The sequence below is a fragment of the Lipotes vexillifer genome, unplaced genomic scaffold, assembly GCF_000442215.2.
Source record: "Lipotes vexillifer unplaced genomic scaffold, Lipotes_vexillifer_v1.1 scaffold448, whole genome shotgun sequence".
NCBI lineage: Eukaryota > Metazoa > Chordata > Mammalia > Artiodactyla > Lipotidae > Lipotes > Lipotes vexillifer.
In genome coordinates, this window is record NW_006787097.1 from 2,159,370 (window position 1) to 2,183,549 (window position 24,180).

Below are 24,180 nucleotides of genomic sequence, written 5' to 3' on the forward strand. Positions count from 1 at the left end.
CTTGTGTGTTATTTTTTGTTTTTCCCTTGTTGTTTTTAATATGCTTTTTTTGTTTTTAGTTTTTTTTTTTTTTTTTGGCGCTACGTGGGCCTCTCACTGCCGTGGCCTCTCCCGTTGCGGAGCACAGGCTCCGGGCGCGCAGGCCCAGCAGCCATGGCTCACGGGCCCAGCCGCTCCGCGGCATGTGGGATCCTCCCGGACCGGGACACGAACCCATGCCCCCTGCATCGGCAGGCGGACTCTCAACCACTGCGCCACCTGGGAAGCCCTAGTTTGTAGAGTTTTGATCAACTGCCTTTTGTCTGCCGAAGAAAATGATTTTAGTTTTGATAAAGTTGATGATTATACAATTCTTTCTGAAGCAGTAGAATGGCTGAATTATTTGTATCCAGAAATCAATTCTAGTTGTTGAAAATGAAACCCATATCATCAACATAAAGGAGGTTTATCTTTCTGTCTACCAAGATGGCACATGTGCAGTTTGTCTACAATCAGTATCAAATTGTGAAGATATTGGTTTAAAAGATGAATAAATAAAACACAATGCCTGTTTATATTACATGAAATTGTGAATGGGGATGTCAGGAAAATTTTCCCCTTTAGTTCACCATTCTTTTAGAGTGGCATTTACTCTCATTTTTTTGGAATCATAATACTAAGCCTCAGTTTTAAGTTAACTTGATCCTCTAGGCAATGATTTAAAAATTTAGTGGAAGACATATATGCAAAGCAAACAGCCTTATTTTCTTGAAAATAATAACATTAAATAGTAGAGTAATACTGTGCCCAAAACCCTCTTGCTTCTAATACAAAATATTTAACTTGGAGACCTCACTCATTGTTTAAGGGAAAGCAATTAACATAAATAATTGAGGGACTCTGAGAAAATTGAATCGAGCCATAGTTTTGTAGGACTATAGGTTGGTCCTTTTTAAAATAGGGTTGATTCTCCTTGAATCTTTCCAGAACCAATTATAGTGATTGTTTAAAGGTTGAGGTAAATAGTTTGGTGTTATTCAGAACAGGCTTCAAACAGTTTCAAACAATGATCCAAAAACTTGCCCTACAACATGATGATCAAATGAGTTCTGGCATAAGGGGTAACAGGTCCCTGTTAGATGTCTGGGATCTAAATTACTTGGGACACCGTGCTTGGGTCCATAAAACTGAGAGAAATTACACTTCCACCCCAACATTGCTGGTTTCTGTGGTTTCACAAATACTTCTACTGAAGCCATATAAGGGACAACTGTAGCCTCAAATCTGCTTTATCATTAACTGAGAAAATTAAGTAAAGGTCTTCCACAGGAATCTGTTTAGCTCCAGATTTGGTAGTAATGAGTTTATAATTAGATGGGTTTAAATTGGGCAGATTCTTCCACAATCTGATTTTAACACGCTGTCACACTAAACTTGCCAGAAATGTCAGTTCATTTGTTTTTATTTTTGATTTGTTTGTTTTTACATCCATGCAATTTTTATTAAATCAGTGCATGAGATCCATTAAATATACACTAGACAGGACTGATTTCCCCCTGAATCTGTCTATTAAAGGAAAAAAAAAAAACAAGGAATCTCTTCAGGCAGAGCATTTGATATTCTTTGTATAACAAAAGGTTGGTAACCACCCCCCATCCCATTTCACCTTATCCTTCCTATCCTATCCATCTCATTGTGGGGACAAACATACTCAGGAGGCTGTGTTCAACATTAAACTTTTTTAAAACAATAGTAAATGGAGATAGAAAACATCCAGCTCAAGCAACATAATAAACAATGAGAAATTATTAGTACCTAGTTTGGAAATATAAAGACCCACTTACCCTCCCGTCCCCTCATATTAGGATATTCATGTGGAAAAATACAACCAAATTCTTTCCTCTTTGGTTCATTATATTAAATAGGACTATCAGTTTCAAGTAACAAAACCCCAACTGGCTTAATAAAAAGTGGGACTTTATTGCTTTCTGTAACCAAAGTCAAGAAGTAGCATGAGATTCAGGCCAAATCCAGGCTCTCCAACTATGTTCTCAATACTTTCTTGGTCTCAGTTCTGCTTTCTTCTCTGTTGGATTTATCTTCAGGCAAGTCCTTCCCATATATATACATGAGTTTATATCTCCAGTAAAAATGGCAATTCTGATGAAACTCACATCTCCATCAACTCTACCTCTGAACCTGAGTATGAATGGTAGCCTGAGAAAAACATAAGCATGGTGTCAATTTAAATTTTCGTGATCCATCCCTTGCCTCTCTCTCTCCAACCTTCTATTCAGCCTCTTGATCTGTGTCTCAGACATCCCAAAGTACACAGAAACAACAACTCAAGATGGTGAGCTATTTTGTGTCTCCATATATATGAGGTCATTTCTTCAAACTAGAATGTCCCAATATCTACTCATCACCTTGGTGACTTGCAAATTTATTCTAATCATTCTCATTTTAGCTTAGGAATCACCTCCTTTATAAACCTTCCTTCACTTCTTCCCATCGAGGTTATTACTCTCCTACTCTTCCCTCATTACCTTCACATGTACCTCCATTTTAGCAACAATTTTATTATATTACAATTAAGGCTTACATCTGTAACCCCTTCGCTAAAGAGAAACTACTATGAAGACAGGAAAATATGCTTTAGTTTTCTTTGTCTCCCGAATCCTTATATCATAGTGTTTAGCACATTCTAAACGATTAATACATTTTTTTTTGGAATTGTAAATAGTTTTATTTGTATAAACTAATAATATATTTAATTAAAAATTAAAGTTGTTTCAGGTTTATTTAAATGCTTTGTTAAATATTTAAAGTGTATTTTTATTTTTTTTACATCTTTATTGGAGCATAATTGCTTTACAATGGTGTGTTAGTTTCTGCTTTATAACAAAGTGAATCAGTTATACATATACATATGTTCCCATATCTCTTCCCTCTTGCGTCTCCCTCCCTCCCACCCTCCCTATCCCATCCCTCCAGGCGGTCACAAAGCACTGAGCTGATCTCCCTGTGCTATGCGGCTGCTTCCCACTAGCTATCTACCTTACGTTTGGTAGTGTATATATGTCCATGCCTCTCTCTCGCTTTGTCACAGCTTACCCTTCCCGCTCCCCATATCCTCAAGTCCATCCTCTAGTAGGTCTGTGTCTTTATTCCTGTCTTACCCCTAGGTTCTTTTTTTTCTTAAATTCCACATATATGTGTTAGCATATGGTATTTGTCTTTCTCTTTCTGACTTACTTCACTCTGTATGACAGACTCTAGGTCTATCCACCTCATTACAAATAGCTCAATTTCCTTTCTTTTTATGGCTAAGTAATATTCCATTGTATATATGTGCCACATTTTGTTGTTTTTGAATGAATAATGAGTCAGTGAAGAGGATTTCCTCAAGAAAATCTATGCAACTTTTTCTAAGTAATCAATCTGTGTTTATCAGGATTTTTCCTTTAAATATTTTTATGAAAAATAGATCCTAAATAAATCTTTTATTTTATAAGCCTATGAAATTTGTGATCTCTATACATTTAATTACAAACCTACTTAATCTCAACCACACTAACCTTTATATTAAAAGCTATAACCTCAAGTGCATATATATGCCTACCAATATGTAAATATCCACTATTATTATTATGATACTTGTTGAATAGTGTTTGAAATTGAACATAATAGGTTCCAGATCAGTATTCCAGGGAATTTGTGAAATTTGTAAGGAAATTCTGTTGTACACTGGATCTTTAAAGAAAATGATGAAATATGTACTTTGGCAACATGAGTATTTCAATTGCAAAAAAAAAAATGTTATCAAAGATCTATCTCAACTGCCAGTAATTATATGAAATATAGATAATTACAAATTAAACTCATGACATTTAGAATGTTAACAGTAGTTCCAGGTGTTTAAATGCCTCAATCTCTTTTCTTTGTTCTTTGATATATGTCACATGAAGCCTACCTGTAGCAAGGCATGTTGACCATTTATTAATGCAGACAAAAATCTCTTTAAAAAAAGAAAAAGACAAGTGTTTCATCATGCTACACTACCTGCCTCTGCTTCTGCCTCTCCATCAAGTTGTACCACATTCACATTTTCCAATTATCCCTGTGTCATTTGGCATTTTTATCTGACAAGTAAATTAAGGTCATCAAGAAGAGTGAATCTTGAAGTCTTCTGTGTCCCAATGTAGCCACAGTTTGAAGTACTGAATTGCATTGTTTCTGGAGAAATGACAGACCAGTGGAGGAAAGCACGCATAAAATAATTTTCTGAAGAAGTGTAATCCCAGCTAAGGGTCTTTACTTCAACAGAAATCATTCATGAGGTTTGTTTCCATCCAGCTGAGATGAGAATTCAGTAACTGGCTTACTAGAGTGTATCAGAGAATTTCTGGCTATTTTCTCTCTATATATATATCTATCTCACTATCTCTCTCTCCCTCTCTCTCGTATACCAGTCTTAGGGATATTTTTCCTTTTGGTAGATGGCACCAAATGTTGAATGAATATAAAAGGAACATGTTAGTACAATCTCAGGCGATACCTCTTCCTCTAAATAGGTACTTCATTCAGACCCTAGGCTGGGATATTTGAATAAAGAAGTTTATTCACACTATTTTCTATTAATTTATCTTTGAACATATTAAATGCCAAAATACAAAAGTGTAGGGGAATTTTTTGTGTCACTAGAACATTTTTAAACATTAATATTACCAAACAAATCATACATGAAAACTTTTTATAGTCCTAGATGTTTAATCCTTACATCTAGAATGTGTACTTTATCTCTTCTTCATGAAAATATGCATTTATTAATCCCTATACTGTATAAGGCACTGTACTAACCCCATGTGATACAGAAAGGAGAATGATATTATTTCTGCCCTCAAGAAGCTTATGACATAGTTGAAATGGGCCAAAAAATGGAAATCTTCAGAAAATGAATCATTTTTGATAGTTGAAGTTTTCAGACAGAGGTCTTTAAAGTATTATTTTTAAAATTTTTAAATATTTTGAATATTTTTCTAATAATGCATCCACAAACTCCCGTCCTTTTATGTAAAATATCTTGAACATATCTCAGCATTTTTTAATGGACCTTGAATGATCATGTTAATGTATTGAGTTCTAACATAGTGAGTGAGTCCTTTGATGCTCCTTGAATTTTATAGGGCTATTTGATCCTCAACTCCTGCCTCCAGAGTAGTACATATTTTGGAATTTTATGTCAGATTTTCAGTTTTCCCAGTTGTTCTTTCAGTCAGCCTAGCAGTGTGCACTTCCATTCAATTCCCTGTCTTCAGGTATCTGCTTTGTGAACTTGGAAATCAATAAACATGTCTGAAGTAAGAGTGTGAGGCACTGAAGCTGCTTTATGAGTAAACTCTGCATTCATTAGTATGTGAACATCTGTCAGATGTTTCTTCAGAGGCTCTTTACGTCTGTCTTGTCTGCCACTGCTCCACCGCCTTCCACATAATTGAACTTGCCATCTAGCTGAATTCAAATACGTGTGATAAGATGAGTATCTGAACTAAGAAAATAGCTGTGGGGTTAGGAGGGAATGGGAATGAATTAAGAAATACTTTAAAATGTAGGGATGACAGGATTGATGATCTGATGATCTGCCTGCATTATGTGAGGGCTGAGTCCAAAGTTTCAGTCTTGGACATCTCTAAGAATGGTATACTTACTGCGATGGGAGGATTTTACTCTCTAGGCAATAGGAAAGTCTGAGGTTTTTTTGTTTTTTGTTTTTTTTTAATTTTTAAATCATTTTATTTGCTGAGTATTTTAAAGTATTATTTTGAAGTATAATTATCTGGCCACATAATGTGGGTTGGATTAGGAAGAGACACTGTGGAAAGGCAGTCTAATAGAAAATTATAAAAGTAGCTTAATCACGTGAGGCTGAGTCTTAGAGGCAGTACCAGTGGTAATAAAAACAAGATAACACAAGACATAATAATGATTTGACTTTGGACCTGGAGTTATAGGGAAAGGTAAAATCAAAGATGACCTCATGCTTCAAGTCCAGGTGGCCAAGAGAATAACACCATCTAAAAAATCACAAGATTATCTTCATCTAGGAGAACTATTTCTTCAGTTTTCATTCCTATCTCACACTTTTATGTCTACATGACCATACAGTGATGAGATTTTACAGACTCATGAGTCTCCATTGCATATTGCTACGTCTTTATATATATATATGCCTCATTTCATAAAGTTAAACCAATCCTGACTGCAATATATACCCTGAGAGGGGAATTTTTTTCCTGAAAAAAAAAATGCTAAGGATTTCCTGAATCGATCGTCAACAAACCTTAAGGTTAATTTAGTGGGTGCTCTCCATATATTACTTTGTTGAGATTTCTGCTGTGTTTAAAAAAATCATTTGGTAAAGTGATGAGATAATAGTATTTGAAATTTTGACATTTCATCTAAAATTGGGAGTCATAAATAAAACATGTGAATATGAAACAAATTTATTTCACTGGGCAACATTTTGAGAAATGCTTTATTCAAAAAAATCATGTAAATGTTGTCTTCCATAACTTTAAAAAGATGTTAAAACAGAAAAGAGTTAACTTTAAAAAGCTATTGCATAGAAAATGACACAGGATACAAATAACAGATTTTACTTTGAAATGTAAATATAAGCTAGAATAATCTTGATTACAGAGAGACAAAATCATATGCCTCCATAGAAGAAAATTCTTTGGTTAAAAATAGCCAAATTGCTTTTCCCTCATACTTTCCTTAAGACATGAAATCTATTTTTTTAAGTATTTGGATTCCAAGTAAAGAACTTCACTTTTTTCTCTTTAAATAGCAATATCTAAAGCAAACCTCACTTAATAATGTCATCCTGACTTATGCCAGGCATTGGGTAGGTACTAAGTCCTTTGCTCAGTAACAAATTTGCAACTCTTCTTGGGTAATTGCTTCCTCTTAAGGAAGTATGCTTCTTTCCAAACCATAGAATGAAATATATCATTTTAATATATTTATCTTTTTCTAAGACTACAACCTCATTCCATTAAGCAAAGGAACATTCCCAATCACCTAGCCACAATTAAATTTTATTTCTTACCATAGATTATTGTGTTTCTTATTGTGTTACTTCTGAAAGACAGGTTTGCTGTGCACACACATTTTTCCTACAAAACTAATTAGAAATAAGCAAGCTTCTTCTCAGGATTGAAAACATGAATAGGTGGTACTATAGACAAGTTTTCACAACAGAGGAATTTGTAGCTATACTTATTTTTATGGGATCCACTTGGTAGATGATTTTATGGTTTATTTGTCGAAGTGTCTGTTTACATTAATCAAGTCTTTGAGACCTCTAAACAAGGAACAACTCCTCACTGTCTCCCTCCTCCTATTCCTTTTCCTTCCCCTCCTCCTCCTTCTTCCAACACATCGTATTTCCAAACTCCCACTCTGCTGACTCACCGTCAAAGGCTGTTTATTCTCTTCCAGAGCACCTTACAGTTTCTCTTTTGTAACAGTTCGTAGACTCGTAATTATTTGCTCATTGTTTATCTTCCCCACTGGATGGTAAATCCAGGAGGACAGTCTTTATTGTTTACCACTGTATCCCTAGAGTCCGTCTCAGTGCCTGCCATGTAATAGGTGCTCAATAAACATTTATTGAATGAACTAATAAATTCTTAACCTTGGATTCACATTTATAAACTTAATCTACTCAACTTGATCAAATATAGAAGTCTGTGCTTTCTAGTAGTCCCTGCCTTCCAGGAAGCATTATCTCCAATAATACAGAATAATTAGAGTCTTCTGATTAAAATAGTGTTGGATAGACTTGCTTCATATACATAACGTTACTACCTTCAAGGTAAATCTCTACATACCAAGTGGAAGGCAAGAATATGGATTACCCTAGGTTAATCTGACCTGTTTTATATGAGAATCATCCAATGCACACAATCATTCAATCCATTCACACAAACAAATATTTATTGAGCTACTACCATGTATCAAGCTCTGTAGGTCAAATACTGTATTAGTTTCCTAGGGTTACTATAACAAATTACCACACATAGTGGCTTAAAACAACAAATTCATTCTCTCACAGTTATGGAAGCCAGAAGCAGAAGCATATTCTCCCCTAAGGCTCTAGGAGAGAATCCTTCCTTGCCTCTCCCGCTGTCTGGTGGCTCCAGGCATTCCTTGGCTTGTGGCTGCATAACTCTAGTCTCTGTCTCTGGCCTTCTCCTCTTTATTTTCTCTTCTCCTATCTCTTATAAGGACCCTTTTCATGGATTTGGGCCCACCCAGTTGATCCAGGATGATTGAGGTCCTCAGTTACACCTACAAATTCCTTTTGGGGGAGGGTGAGGAGGGGAGGGTGTCTTCATTCAATATATTATAGATACTATAGTGAATAAAGTCCCTGTAATAGAATTTGCAATCTAACAGAAGGACAAAACATGATAGAAATTTATGGATAAAAGTAGTACAAGGGTCTATGGGAACATATATCTAGGGACCTAACAAAATCTAAACAACCAGAAAATGATGTGATATTCATGTAGGAGGATTGATTAGGAATTGACCATGAAAGTCCAGCGCATTGAAGGAACTGTCAGAAATTTAGCATGGTTAGAGAATGATGAGAGGTGAATCTGGAGATATATGCTAGAGCCATTTGTAGAGACCCTTGTTAACAAAGTTAAGGGCTTTGGACTTTATCCTGAGATAAAGTCAGAGCCCTGTGTTTGGCTACATTAATATGATAAAAAGGCAGAAATTATCCCTATCCAGACCAAGAGCTGAAGCACAGGTCCTATGAATTCCTCTTATTTCCATATGGCAAATCTTGTTCTTCCCAGTATTTGATTGCAGCCTTAGTGAATAACACAATATCATAGTAAAATTGCTCTGAAGGATTGTGTTAAGAATATTTATTCAACATTCTCGTTTTTACAGACATGAAACCAAGGTTAAGCAAGGCTATGATAGTTCTAGAACACACAGAAGAGCCCCAAGCCAGTTGTTCTGTTAGTATAAATGGTGGTGCAAAATAGTGGCAATAGTATGGACTTGGAGATTGATAAATCAGGGTTGGGTGGCCAGCTTTCTTGTGTACAAGATGTGTGACCTTAGGCAAGTAATATAACCACTTAAACTAGGAATAATAATAGCACCTACCTATTAAGATGTTGTGCAGATAAATTTGATAATGAATTTGAAGCACTAAGCATACTGCTAGAGGATAATTTACTATTGAGTACATATGGCTATTGTTGATGATGATGAGATTCATAATGTTTTCATAATCAACCCAGCCCCATGATCCAGAGAATTTTACTATCAGTATAATAGTACATCACATTATATACTCTTATTTTCAAATGACTTATTTTCAAATATATATATGTGTGCATATATATATAATATTCTCCACAGAGGAGTGTTTAGAATTCCTAATACAGATGTTTAAGAAACAATTATGCAGAAATATACATTTTTCAAAGTGTCACATCTTAATACTGTTATCCTATTAAAGTTTTAATTGAAGCAAAGTTCATAAATATGTAATCACAAGGGTGAAAAAGAAGATATATTAGTAGTACTGGCATTTTACTGAGCAATTATTTAAATTAAACAACACAATTTTCTATAATGAGGTAATCTGATTTTCCAAAGGCACCCAATTACATAATCATCTCCACCATCTGAACTTTAAATACATGGTGTCAATAAATCACTTGCTACCTGGCTACCATGAAAATACATGCTCTAGGTTTAAAACTCTTGAACTATATATTTTACAAATACACCAGTTGGTAAGTAAATAATGTTTTCTTTTTAAATGCTACCTCCTTTATCTTCAAAAAGTTAATGTTTTCTATAACATCTACTCCATACAATTTTTTATTCAATAATTTTCAATGAGAAAATGTGACATTTTAAAGCACACATTAATTCCCATGGTACCAGTGTTATTTTGAAGATTAGGAAATCCAGTGAGGACCTAATAAAATACCTTCAGTACATTATTTATTGGATAAGATTCAACTATTTAACTTGTCTCTACACAGATTGTGAGCTACAACTCAACACTGAAATAGATTGCCTGAAAATATCTTGATTAAATCATAGTGACTAAGGTCTAATTCCAAGGTTTAGTAAATTTCTTACTAAAACCTGAACATAAATGACTTTTGTTTTTATTTACATTTAGATTTCTTAAAAAGCCTCCTAAATGCTTGACTGGTTTCTTACTGACACAACAGTAGCATTTAAGGTTTAGATATTCTCTAGTAGATATGTCATTTTTATGAGAAAGTTATTACTCTGGCTATGATTTGCACATAGTTTACCCCGTACTTGATTCCCAGAAAAAGATCTACTTCTACGGAAAGTACCCAGGTTTAATAAATTTAAATTATTATGGTAGAGAATTAAGCAGTTTGCTTTTCAGTTATATTCTTTGTTTGATTCAGTTCGCTGCTTTCAACTGATTAATCATTTTTTATAGTAATCTGAATAAAAATCAAGCTTTATTTAAGTTAAGGGATATTGGAGGCACTGATTGATTTAATGTTTTAGAATATTGATAATTAACTGAATTATTATTGCAAGTTGTAGCATAGGAAGGAGAAATGAAACAAATATGTAAAACCTGAATTCTGGTGATAGTCATGCGTGAGCTGGATCAAGTTCTTTAACTTCACTGAGCTTCAGTTTCCTTACTTCTATTATTAAGCAATTACCCATATGCCGTCCAATAAAATTGTATCTCATTAAAACTTCAGTAATACAGAGAAGGAAAAGTGCTAATGAATTAATTGAACTAAAATATTTTAAAAGATTCCTGGGAGGTTAGTGAAACTTGCAGCCCTTGCAGTTTTGATACAGTTTTGTAAATGAGAGAAGTAATATGCTGTTATCATACATAATCTATACTTTTCCTGAAACAAGGAAGCTTTTAAATGTCATTTTTTAAATGACTGCTAGTCAAACATCTAAACAACTACTATGTATACCCTTGTGCTCTAGAGGTGGGAATTCATAACTTTGATGTTTGAATTAAGCTCTATGAAATATAAAGAAGTTTGTTCTTAAATTGTGCAATAATAGCCTTTTCACTTTGTGAAAACAGACATCAAAACAGTCTGTAAAGCCTGGTCTGTTGGTGGATGGTCAGGCCACTCAAGATGGCTCTCCTCTTACTCTCTGTCCACCCACTGCTTGACCAGCCCATGCTTCACCTACACCCTACTCACATGACTATACAATCCTCTTAATTATAGGGTTTAATCAGTAACTGCCTACATGCTTGCCACCTGTACCAGCCGCTGGTTTCCCTGGTAACTGATGAGCCAACCTGAAGTCAATTCCCCCTATAAATGGTAGCACCACCCCACCTCTATAGTGAAGACTGCTACTGTGTCCTGTCCTCTTCTGTCCACAATGGGGTGTCGCTCCAGGACTTACAGACTTGTAAGAATCCCTAACCAATAAACCATCGCTGTCTGTCACTGTCTTCTGGCTCTTTCTTTTGTCTCTCACCTGGGCAATTACAAGGTTTGCAGGCCTGCAGGGTGTAGCCCAACAGTTGGCAAAAGTGTTCAGGTAAATAATTGAGCAATTATATAAACAAAATCCTTTGGTGCGTCTGCTGATTTAATTTTGCAAAACCTACTTAATCTTAAAATGAGGGGTACTAGGAATCCATCTGCTTTCTTGGTATTTTTGCAAAAAAGAAGAAAGGGTTATGTGGTGGGTTATGACCTCGGTCTTCAGCCCTCATTTGGAGTTTGCATCTTGTGTGCCAAATAAAGGGCAAATGTGGTGGGATTTTTTGGTATGCATTACCATATTTTCAAGCATATACTAAGTTGTAAAACAATTTGGTAGTGAAACGTCACCCAGGGAAATGCTAATATCGTACCTGTGTTTCAGCTTCTGACATGGCAGCAGAACAGGGGCAGATTCTCGTGATAGCCACCGCGGCCGTGGGAGGATTCACTCTCCTCGTCATTCTTACTTTGTTCTTCTTAATCACTGGAAGGTAACTGAATTATACCAGAGTATTTCCAAGATTTGTGAATAACCATTCTTCTTATACACTGTGTGTTCAGGGGCTTTTAAACTTAGCAAAGTATACGTGTGAGAAAAAGGGGTCAAGGCAGATTCCACTCTGACAGTGAACTCTATGTGGCAATAGAACCACCATGGCAAGTTCTCTGTGTCAACAGTTCCCTGAATATGGAAGCAACTGAAGACTTGATAAAAACACTTTGAAAACAATGAGTGATAAAATCCTACTTAACAAGTTATGTCTGGGTTTTTCCTTTACTGCAATCAAATTATACCATTAAAGGGATTTTGCTTGGAAAAAAAATAATTCAACAGAGAAACTGAACAATATATATAAAGTGCTTTATAAACTTAATATTATAGAAATGTTTTATTCTACCATTAAATATTGAAAGGATCTATATTAGAACTATATTAATGGTTGTATAAATCAAGTTATTTTTCCGCCTAAGAGTAATATGGATGAAAATTTAAAATAACAATAAATTTAATGTAGCAAAAGACCTAGACTTGAATCACAACTAGCTGGTCAAAGTGCTTCATCCATCTAAACCTTAGATTTCTATTTTTACACAGTTTGGTATCACAAAGCATTAAAATGCTTTATTGATTTTTAAACATATTAGATTGTTTCCATGAGCCAGTTACAATGCAGAGATGTGAATGAAGATAATGTGTATGAAATTATTTAAAAGAATAAGTGTCATTTCTTATTGAGCCTTTGATATTTGGCCCAGACTTTTGGCAGAAATTGTGAAGTCTTCAGATCATATTTTCACTCCTACAAGGGGAAAATATTCCATCTAGATTATCAATAGTGGCACAAAATACCTTGAGAGTTTTCCTGATACAGCAAAATATCAGTGTCATGATTTAAAACTGTAATAAAAATGCCAGTGAAACAATACTCATCCTTACTGACTCCAGCTAAAGTACACCAGCTCTACTGGGAAACCCTGATTATTTGATGATGCCCAGAAATTACCTTCAGAGCCAGTAGTTCAGCAACTATGAACACCCTTTGTTTTATTCATTTTTAAAACTCTTACATACCAATATTTTGTTAAAAATCATTACAGACTTATAGAGGATATGCATATATGAAAAAATATCTGAAAATTTGACAGCAGACTAGAAGTATAGATCAATAAATTGACAATTACTTAGACACTTATCAAGTGTGGGTCCCTGAGGAAATGTAACTGCTGCCTGTTAAAAGAGTGTATCAGATTTAGTTATAACAAATCCACATTATAGGATTTATCAAGGAACAAAGAAACATGAGGATATTCTAATGTGGTTAAGTTGAAATGCTGACTTCCTTATGAAATTAATTGTAAAAGGGGCACATTTACCCCTATGTTCACTTAAAATTTTCAGGTGTATTAATAGACATAGCATGACTCTTGCAATTAATAGTGTCTCAGAGTTCATTTTAATAGCAGTGTCATATTTATTGTCAATTTTAAAGAATGCCTCTAAGTTCATAATGGAAATTGATTCAAATGCTATTTTATTTAATAGTGATTCAACATGTAGCAAAATTGGTTCTGATTTTTAAGTTATATTTTATGTTTTTGTAGAACATGAGCTAAGGCCTTATTTCCTCACAGAGTATTTCAGCAAACAGTGATTTAAATAGCACACACACATGTAGAAAAACATTTCATTAAAATATCAGAAAATACTGCCTTTACACATAAATATGACAAAAGAAGACTACAGTCATTGTAGGCTAAATAAAATTGGCCTAATAAACCTGAGATTTGGGCTCGACTGTTATCTTTATTTGGGATTCCTGAAGCAGAATTTGAATACCATTTTTAAAAAGATTTAATAATCAAAAAAATTGAAAGTTGAAAATAATTTAGTACAGTTTCCATGTTTGCCAATTTATGTGACATCAGAAATTGCCTTAACATTCTACATACTGGAAAAAAACAAGTTCAATTACATAAGATAAAATAATTCATTCTGGAGCATCTTTTAAGCACTATGCTAGGGGAGCATTCACTAGAAATTATTCTATGAAAATTGTAAGACGTATCTGAATAAATATGCAATTTGTCATAGGATCTGAGACCAAATTCACACTGAAAGATTGGGTTGTGCACCACAGATGTATTCTGTTTAACCATTTGGAATTAGCAACTTGATGAGCTGTCAGATAATATGGATGTTGCCGAATTTTTCATGTTGAAGAAGTCATAGGAGATAAGCACCTGCCTGTTCTTCAGAGCGTGATTCTTCCGAGAAAGAACAGAACATGCCTCCACCACATTTCTAATATTAAAAAAAAAAAAATGTGGTTTAGCACTGAAACTGGAAGACAGTTGTCTAAATTTCTGAGATTCTGAATCAAAAACAATTTTTCCATTGTGACTTTTAATGCAGTTCATTGACTCTAGCTATTAGAGACCATATAAGGAAAGACATGATGGTTATTGCTTGTTATTAAATATTATCTAAGCTTCCTATTATTTGGATCAATCAATCCACTTGAGAGTATTTTATTCCTATCTGGGGCTAATTTTGATGTATTAAAAAAAAACCTTCTATGGTGTATTTTCACATGTTATAAATATGTTCTTAAAAGTGGTCTTTATGATAACTTTTGCCTATGGGTGATAAGTTTTTTAATTAATATTGGTTCTTATCCTGCATAATTACTAAAATAAGATTCTGTTTACCTTTTTTAAAGATGTCAATGGTATATAAAGGCCAAAATGAAGTCAGAAGAGAAGAGAAGAAAGGACTTACAGAATGGGCATTGTAAGTAGTTCAGTGACTGTCTTTCATGATTTTCTACTGTTCCAGCACTTCAAGAGTTCATTTTAAACTTGTATCCATGAATTGTGAAAGCCAAAGAAATTCAGTTCCAATCTTTCAGCATTAAGACTTTTCATCTGGTTTCTAGGTTTGCTGGTGGAAATTGCACCTGCTTCTCATTAAATAATATTACCTTTTTCTTAATTCTGCTTGCTGGAAAACACAACAGATTGAATATGCTAAAATTATAAGATGACTGATTATATCTAGTTATTTACCATTCACAATGGCTCCAAAACATTAGTTGGTTTTATTTAGTGGAGCATTAGCCATAGAAATATTAAGGAATTCTTATTCCCTCTTACAGGGACTGTCATTTAACATATAACAAATCAATTTACAATTCATTAACACTAAAAAAGAAAATCAGCTCTTTAACTCTTAGAATATGTATGAAATCCTTGAGCTGACTACAAGGTTATATTCATTTGAAGGATCTCTTCCCAAGCAAGCTATAATTACCACTATAGTTGGTTTGATAATTGCCACCATCTCCTCCCCAACACCCACCTTCACCTCCAAATTGCAAACTACTTTGTCAAGACAGATTCTCTGGCATGAGACGCTGAATTAGCAAGAAAGGGATGTTCTCTAACCACAGTATAGAGATAATATGTGAGGCAAGTTGTTTAACTATTTAAACTCATCTTCTATTTCACATTGAGCTCAAGTTATAAGGGACTTTTCGATCTATATTACCCTCCAGCTAACGGAAAGGATTTAAGTGAGGAAATTATAAACTAGAGGGATGCTTTAGGGCTGTTTTTAAGGCTCATATGATTTCTCAGAGAGAGGTCTGAGGACAAGCTGCATTAGAATGTTTCACCCTTACTCACCAAAGTTCAGACTCAGAAGGTCCAGGGTAGGGCTAAGACATAGCATTTTCAGGAAGCTCTCCTAGGTGGTTCTTTTCACAAAGAGTTTTAGGGTCACTGCCCTGGCAGAGAAGGGAGAGCCGAGACAGCTGATACCAGGCAAAGGATGAGCTGAAAATAATGTAGACAGAGGCAGAAACCTGGATCTAGACACCTGGACCAATGACTTAAGCTGAGCAACCCTAAGATTCACTGCAGTGAATTCAGTACTGAATTGCAAAAGAAAAAGATGCCCCTGAGGTATTTATTACCTGTTTTTCAACTAGCAGTTTAGCATAAACTAAACCAGATGGGCCCAGCAAGAAGCAATGAAAATAACCTGAGGCAGCCAGGTACAATAGAAGAAAGATAACAAACAGATGTTTAAGAAGACACGAATAAGTAGTAACCAGATATTCAAAATTGAAACTAAGTTTGGGTTTTTTTTTTCCTATACTACATATATTGTAAAAAAAAAAAAAAAAAAAGTGATACTAACTAATCAGTTTATTCTGTAGAATGTATATCACTTTAAATTATTGAATGGTTAAATGTTAAAACCATGTATGAGTTAATAAATGGCATCTGTTACCTGTGCATAAAGTAATGTTATCAATATGATACTACTAATCATCTCATAGTAGCCTTTGAGCTTCTAGCATTCAATCTGAAATCACAACTCCTACTGTTACAAAGATATCCTGAAGAATATGAACTAGAGGTACAAATGATCTGTTCTTGTTTCCTCCAATCTAAAGTCAAATTCTTGAGTTAGAGAAGTCAAGAAAAGCATAGCATTTCAGAATCATTCAAATCTATCGAGAAATATGATTTACTGGAGCTCTTTCAGGAGTACTTCTAGTACTCAAATCCAGTACTAGAAGACAGGAGGCAAAAAGTAATGAAAGAAGACAACAGGCATAGAAGAACTCATGAAGCAAATTATTGTTAATAATGGGCATTTCATCGCCTCCTCTAAACTCATTTTATTGCCTTTTGTTTGTTTGCTTTTGAGATATTCTTGCAAGAGCATGTTTCTAAGGAGACCTAGGCAATGCTTAATTCAGGGTGTTGTATGGTTTTCAAAATCTAAGAAGCAACAAAAACAGATATAATTTACTCTGCCACAAATTTAGCATTTATCTTTTAATCCTTACTAATTCGTATTCAGTAAAGGTTTGCTGTATGTTTATTGCCTATAAAACTACACCCAAGGTATTTGGAAAGGTGCAAAGATGTATAAGAAATGATCTCCTGTCCTCCAGGAGCTAGAAACCTGATGTGGAAAACAGAAACCAGTGAGCAAAACAGAGGAATATCCACAGGCAGTCTGTGACTGCTTTACATACTGAAGGAGTTGCAAATTAATATGCAGCCAGACATCCAATTTTCTAGCCACCCCTATTCATCTTCCTAACTGCCTGTGGGCTGTGAGCACCCACCAGGGCAAGAGGAGCAGCTACATCTGGTCAGTGACCAGATTTGGACCTTTGATTCTTATCCTCCCCTCCAGGGTAGACAGTGGGTCCTTTTCAGGACAATGTGCAATTTGGCCATGGAAGCAACTACAAGAACACAGGACAGGGCCGTTTCCACAGTGTAGTGGTCCTCCCTGTCACTGTGCCATGGAGTCTGTGCTTTACTGCCTAAGAGTTTCTGGAAGGGGAGAGACCACAGGACTGGGACATGAGTTCAGGAAAACCTAGTGCCTTAGAGTACAAAGATCCAGGAGGGACTCTAAGGGGCTTTTTTTTTTTTTGGAGGGGGAGAAGGTTTATGCTTTGTTTCCCCCATGTCCTGAGCTAGATCAAATGTAAAATATATGGGTACTAGTGGCTAAGTGAGCTGATTAAGCATTTTACAGAAATATAATAAAAATGTGTCTTATGGAACTTGTCAGCTCACTCTCTCTGAAATTACCAGGTCATTTTACATCGAGAGTTAGGTAAATAAAATTTTGAGTCCAAGAATTCAAAGCTTTAATGGGGGTGGCAAGTGGGTGGGGGGGGGAGACAAAAATAGAAAAGAGAATTGAATTTAAGTAACAAGAATGCTTACATCATAAAAACAAACAACCCGATTAATAAATGGGCAGAGGAGCTAAAGAGACATTTTTCTAAAGAAGACATACAGATGGGCAATAGACACATGAAAAGATGCTCAACATCACTAATCATCAAGGAAATGAAAATCAAACCCACAATGAGGTATCACCTCACACATGTCAGAATGGTTATTATCAAAGAGACAACAAAGTACAAGTGTTGGCAAGGGCGTGGAGAAGAGGAAACCCTCATGCACTGTTGGCAGGAATGTAAATTGGTACAGCCACTTTGAAAACCAGTATGGAGGTTCCTCGAAAAAGTAAAAATAGAACTACTATGCAATCCAACAATTCCAATTCTGGATATTTTCCTGAAGAAAACAAAAACACATATATGTATGCATATGGCTGATTCACTTTGTTGTACAGCAGAAACTAACACAACATTGTAAAGCAATTATCCGATAGATAAGAGGTACAAACTTCCAGTCATTAAATAAGTCATGGATATGTAATGTACAGTACAGGGAACATAGTCAATAAAATTTTAAAAGCTTTGTATGGTGGCAGGTGGTAACTAGACTTATGGTGGTGATCATTTTGTAATGTATAAAAGTATCGAATCACTATGTTGTACACCTGAAACTAACATAATATTGTGAGTCATTTATAGTTCAGTTAAAAAAAAGAATGACTACTTTAGTACGTCACTCCTCATTTCAAATATTCACAAGATGTATGATTACTAGAATACCCTTGAACTAATTCAGTCTTTTATTTTGTTGCAGTACACTTCCCAGGAATTAAAACTTACATAGATCCAGATACATATGAAGACCCATTCCTAGCAGTCCATGAATTTGCAAAGGAGATCGATCCCTCAAGAATACGCATTGAGAGAGTCATTGGGGCAGGTAAACATAAAGTCTACACTTTTGAAGTTACGATTCCTTAATGGTTTTGTAACTGGTTTATCAACATACTATTTTAAATCTTAGCAGTTTTAGTCACTGAAAAATTTTTTTAAATGAGAAGTAAAATTATTTTGTATATATGATGTTATTGTTTTTAAAAGTATTGCAAGTGCCCAAATTCAGTTTCCAGACAATGAGAAAATCCATGAAAGTTATTTTTAACACCCTGTAGTCATCCTTTCAGTATTGAGACAAATTACAATGAAACTAGAGTGATTCAGGAATTTGTTTTGGAAATGCAACTTCAGGAGTTTGTCATAGGTTATTACAGATTTACTTAAAACCCAACGTCTACAGACATACACTGTAATTAGTATTCACAGTGATGACCTTGAGGTCCTGCAAGATCCAGCAGTGTTCTGAGGCTCACTGAGTATAAAATTAGGTTCAATATAGTTTTATATCACTTTAATGCAAACTAATAATTTCCGTATGTAGAATATTCAAATACTCAGAACACTATATTATTCAATTATTCTGGATAAATACAAATTTATTATGAACCAGCCCCCAAGAATTTCTTCTGTACATTACTTAGGGCACAGGCCAAGCCAATATAACAAAGAGACCCCAGAATATAAATGTATTCCTCTTGCAAGTCCTTGACCCAAGGTGAGTAATCCATGCTGGCAGAGGAGCTCTCATGCAGAAGGTCTTGAAAGGACCCAAGTTCCTTCTACTCTTTGCTCTGCCCTCCCCTAGCATGTTATCCTCTGAATGGTCAGAGCTGGTCACCAGCACCATCTACCTTTTGGTCTATGAGAAGGAAAAGGAAAGAGTTTGGGCTCTTTGCCTTTGCCTTTAGGACAATTAGCTTGTCTTTAAGGCAATAACCTGAAATTGCAAACATGTCTATTCACATCTCAATGGTCCAAATGCAATCACGTGGATACACTTAAATGCAAGAGAGTTTGGAAATATAATTTCTAACTGGGAAGCCATGCATGCAGCTAAAAAGGGGAGGGGAATGTGCTACTAAATAGAGAAGGAAGACTGAATCCTTAAGGGGGATGTTGTCCTCCTCTAGGTGTTGAATATCTGTGCAATCCTTTAGAGAGAGCAGAACATACCATTCCAGCTGGGTGTCATGTCTTTGCAAACACCAGAAGGCTTTCTTCCTTTCAAAACTCTTCTTCACCAGAAAGACTGGCTACATAATTTGCAGGGACCAGTGCAAAAGGAAAGTGTAGAGTTCCTTGTTAAGAAGACTATTAAGAATTTCAAGACAGTGACAACAGAACATTAAACATCAGAGCACTTCTAAACTCAAGGTGCTGGGTGACTACACCCAAGAAGCTGACTATTTCACAGAGAGCTAGCACTACACTGAGAATTCCAGGAAATTTGGAGAGAGCCCTTCCTTATGTCATTTCACTCCTTCTGCACCATGGATCATCTCATCTCCTCCATGGCCTATTTTCCCTCTGAAAGCTGACACAAGGGTCCTATACACTTAAATCTTGATGCTCACAGCCAAAGAGGTTGTCTTATCAGAAAGATTAAGAACCTGGAATGGAACCAGATTCTCTATTCTCTTCTGATGAACATAAAGCACGTCAATAGGCATTAAAAGCATAATTGAAAAGAGTGATTGCATTATATCCATTTAGTTTGGGGGTTCTTAAGATAGCAGAGGAAGAGAAAAGAGAGGAGGTTGAGTAATTCCATTGCACCCTATATTTGGCTTTCTTCCTCTGGCCCCTGAGAAAACAATGGTATGACCTTTCATACTGCATTGTTCCATACTCATGTAGGTACAGGAGAAGTAATTCTTGTTGTAGAGTTTTGTGCATATTTTAAACACCAATGTCTGAAATCCGTTGAGAGAAAAATCAAGTGTCTGAGGTGTGCAAAGTGTCAACTGAAAAAAAAAAAAAACTACGCAATTTAAAAGCTGCGAGTTGAGTTCATTCATTGTCTTACTGAGGACTATTCCCTGGGAGACAGACTCTCAGATAGCTCTGAGAAACTGTTCCAAAGAGGTAAGGGGGGATTTGCCAAGTGGGATACATACAACCAAGCGCACATCTCACAACTCGGTAGAAGGTTGCAGCTAGTCATAGTCATGAGGAGGAACAGATATCTTAGTTAATGGTTTTAGTGCTTTTCTAAGTATGGGAAGATACAAGAATCCAGGTTCATAAAAATTTTCTCCAGAAAATATCTAACTAGCTGAAGACTTGTTCTGCCAGTTTTCCCAGAACACAGAGTGCCTTCATTCCTGATTTCTGCCCTGAACTCCTTTCAGGGTGTATTAAAGGTCAGTGGCTGCAGTGGCTAATAACTCAGTCCTTATAGAGCTGGATGGCTAGTGCTAGTGACATTCTTTAGTTAGCAAGACAAATAAATTCAGTTTATCTTTAGTGTTTGGGTTTTTTTAACCAAAATATAATTTTATCCTGAAAAAAAGTATGACAGATATTGCCAAAGCAAACCATAACTATTAAAGAGACTATTTTAATATCACGGCCTCCCTATTCTGTCTAAACTCTAGTATGTCATAATGGGGTTCATTTTTTTTGGCAAAGACAGAAGATGTATAGGTGTATAGGATTAACATCAGTGTCCCTTTTATAATTATTCACCTTTGACTATTTCAGCTTTCAAACAATATGCTAAGTGATCTTTTACTATTTTCAGAAAAATCAAAATGCTATATGAGAAAAACTATTGTAATATAACTTCCCTCTTTGTACCCCTGGCCTGTACTACTCTATTGTTACTTAACCCCATTAGGTCATGTTCCTAAAGCTCAGCAGCAGTGTGAAAAAAACATTGTTCAGTCAAACGAAGGAATTAATAGAGTTTTCTAACATCCATGACATTGTAAGGGAGGAAAAACTTTCCTCTACCCTTCTAGGGTCTTTTGGCTGGTCTGTTAATTAAATTGGCGTAAGACATTAACAGGAAGAAAAAATCTAATTATGTACTACAGGAGCCCCAAAAAGACAATGAGAGGCTCTCACTGACAGGCAACTGAAGCTTATATGCCATTTTGAGCTGAGAAGAAGAGGGTGGGGTTTGGGGTTTCAGAAGGAAGGAAGAAAATTCATAGGAGGATAGGAAGAGCAAATGTTTGGTAAGCAAATGTTTGCCAAGCCTTACAGAGACAGTGGGGCACAGACGAATTTGATCTCAAGGCCCTGCCCCCTGCCCCCTGCAAGCTTAGGCACCTAACTCTCAGTCTTTGTAATTATCTTTGATGTTAGCTCTCTTCCTGGACCAGACCCTCTATCTAAGTGGTTTTAGGCAGTTAAGAGGGTGGTATAAAGCTCTCCTCGCATCTGTTGGGCCTCGATTATCTACGGTTCAAAATACTCCTCGTGCCAAAGTGGCACCTTCTGGGGCAGCCCGCCCTGAACCTCATCAACATAATTGCACAACTGTTTATTTGCCCAAATTTTTACTGTCAATACTTTCCTCTGGTTGCATCATATTCTTAATTTTTTCCCCACCCATTTGATTGTTTCTTCTCAAATTCCATTTCCTTATCACCTGTGTGCATTAGATATTCCTGTTCCCCTTGGAAGTGTAAATTAAAGGACTTAAGGGGAAATGTGGATGCTGTACAGAGGGGGGAGTGTTGTGGGGAAGATGGGAAAGAGAGACAAGATATCAAGTCTTGATAATTGTTGGATGAAAGATATCAGGTCCCGTTAAGGCACTGAGAGTAGCAATAGAGAAGGATGACTAGATTCACAATTCATTGCTGAGGAAAAATCTGCAAGGCCTCCATGTTTTTTGGCAAAGAAATAGTTAAGAATGCTTTCCAGGTTTCCAGTTGGGAGAAATATAATATAATCATTAAGTATTTCTTAAATGTGTTATTAAAAAGTGAACCCCAAAATAGTCACATTAAAAGAAAAGAGCATGGAAAATGATATCACACCTAACCTATGACATTTCTTAACATGTCCACTGAAAAATGTTTATTAGATGACTAATGTCTACTTATAAAAAGGCACTGAGCTAATTAGTTTTTTCATATTAAGTCACTATGCTTATCAAAGACCTATGTATTCAACCTGTCTTCCACAACCTTTGTCCTGGGATTTTCAACTTTATAACCATCCAAATATTATGTGACAAGTCCTTGGAAAATTTAATTTATCCAATATCTAGGCTGTATGTATATTCTTAAATTATATATGCTATCTTTCAGTGTAAATTTTACTATTTTTTAAAATGTGTTTTCTAGGACTTTTTTCTTTTGTATATCACTATTATGTTTAATAGTGGCAGTTTATCTTTCTTAGTTCATCAATACAGGCCTGAATTTCCATGAAAATGCACATTTCCCTTTAAATGAAGTGAGTAGCTCTGTTGCATAGGAGACGATAAAGATCATCTATCTCCTTTGACTTTTTGCATGATAAAATGAAATACTGTGGCCAGAGGAAAACAGAAACAGTAAAACAGAAATTCCCAGGCTAAGAGAGCCAAGTCAGATTAGGGTAGAATCATTATTTTACACATACTTTGAGAGATAATGAGAAAACTGGTAAACTAAATTTTAATCATGGGCTGAAAAAGGTCATTGGAAGGCTCTTTCTTTTTCATGGTAGTACTGAACCTAAACCATTCTATGAAAAACTTGCAGAGTATCTAAAATTTTGCCACATTATTCCACTGAAAAAAATCGTTCTTATGTCTCTAAGCCCATAGGGCACCCTTCTTATATTTGACCTTCCCTTTTTCCCTAGTCTCAACGGAAATGCATAATATCTCCCCATCATTCATATTCTGTCCCTTTATCTGTACAAAACTCATTACCACCTCCACTATCAGCCTTGTCTTCTCCTGGCTTACTGTCACCATTATTTTTTCTCTTCCTTGAAAAGTCAGGAACTTTTAGCTGTTGGTTTCTCAGCAACCATCTTCAGGTAAAAGAAAGTCAAAAGGACAACAAGAAGGATATAAAAAGTGAATGTCAAATAAGTGATTTATTCAGCCTAATATTTGATTCCCTTATTGCCTTTCCCATTTGAGGTCATAGTTGCACATGATAATGTGCAAAGCAAAATGCTTGCTTTATGTGCCTTTCTTAATTCCTCTGCCATCCTTCAGCCAACCTCTTTTCTGTAGTTTAGAATCTATTAATTTTAGTTATCTTAAACTTTCTCATCCCCTTTATTATTTTTGTTCCTCTTCTACAGCTATAGTATAATTTTTGGCAACATGACAATGAGAAACGTAGACAGTATTACAGATGCGGTTGCACAATTTACTTTTTACAAAGAGTTGAATTTATGGCTCATTTCCTCTATCTTTAGATGAGATGATCTTATCAGATACAAATTTTGTCCTTGTCTTTCAACTTAAAGGATTTATGGTAGAGGTCAGATTCATTTTCTTTTCTAGGAAACTCCTTTGCCCAACCAATAGACTGAAAGTAGGATCAACAACA

The 24,180-nt window shown here is 35.5% G+C and overlaps 1 protein-coding gene across 1 annotated transcript in view; it reads left to right on the forward strand.

The window, feature by feature from the left end:
- The window catches only part of EPHA6 (EPH receptor A6), an 894,187-nt gene that overhangs the window by 606,669 nt on the left and 263,338 nt on the right, over positions 1-24,180 (forward strand). The window contains exons 8-10 of the mRNA XM_007459872.1: positions 11,935-12,043; positions 14,774-14,844; positions 18,588-18,713. Coding sequence (XP_007459934.1) covers positions 11,935-12,043; positions 14,774-14,844; positions 18,588-18,713 — 306 coding nt within the window. The remainder of the gene's footprint in view (positions 1-11,934; positions 12,044-14,773; positions 14,845-18,587; positions 18,714-24,180) is intronic.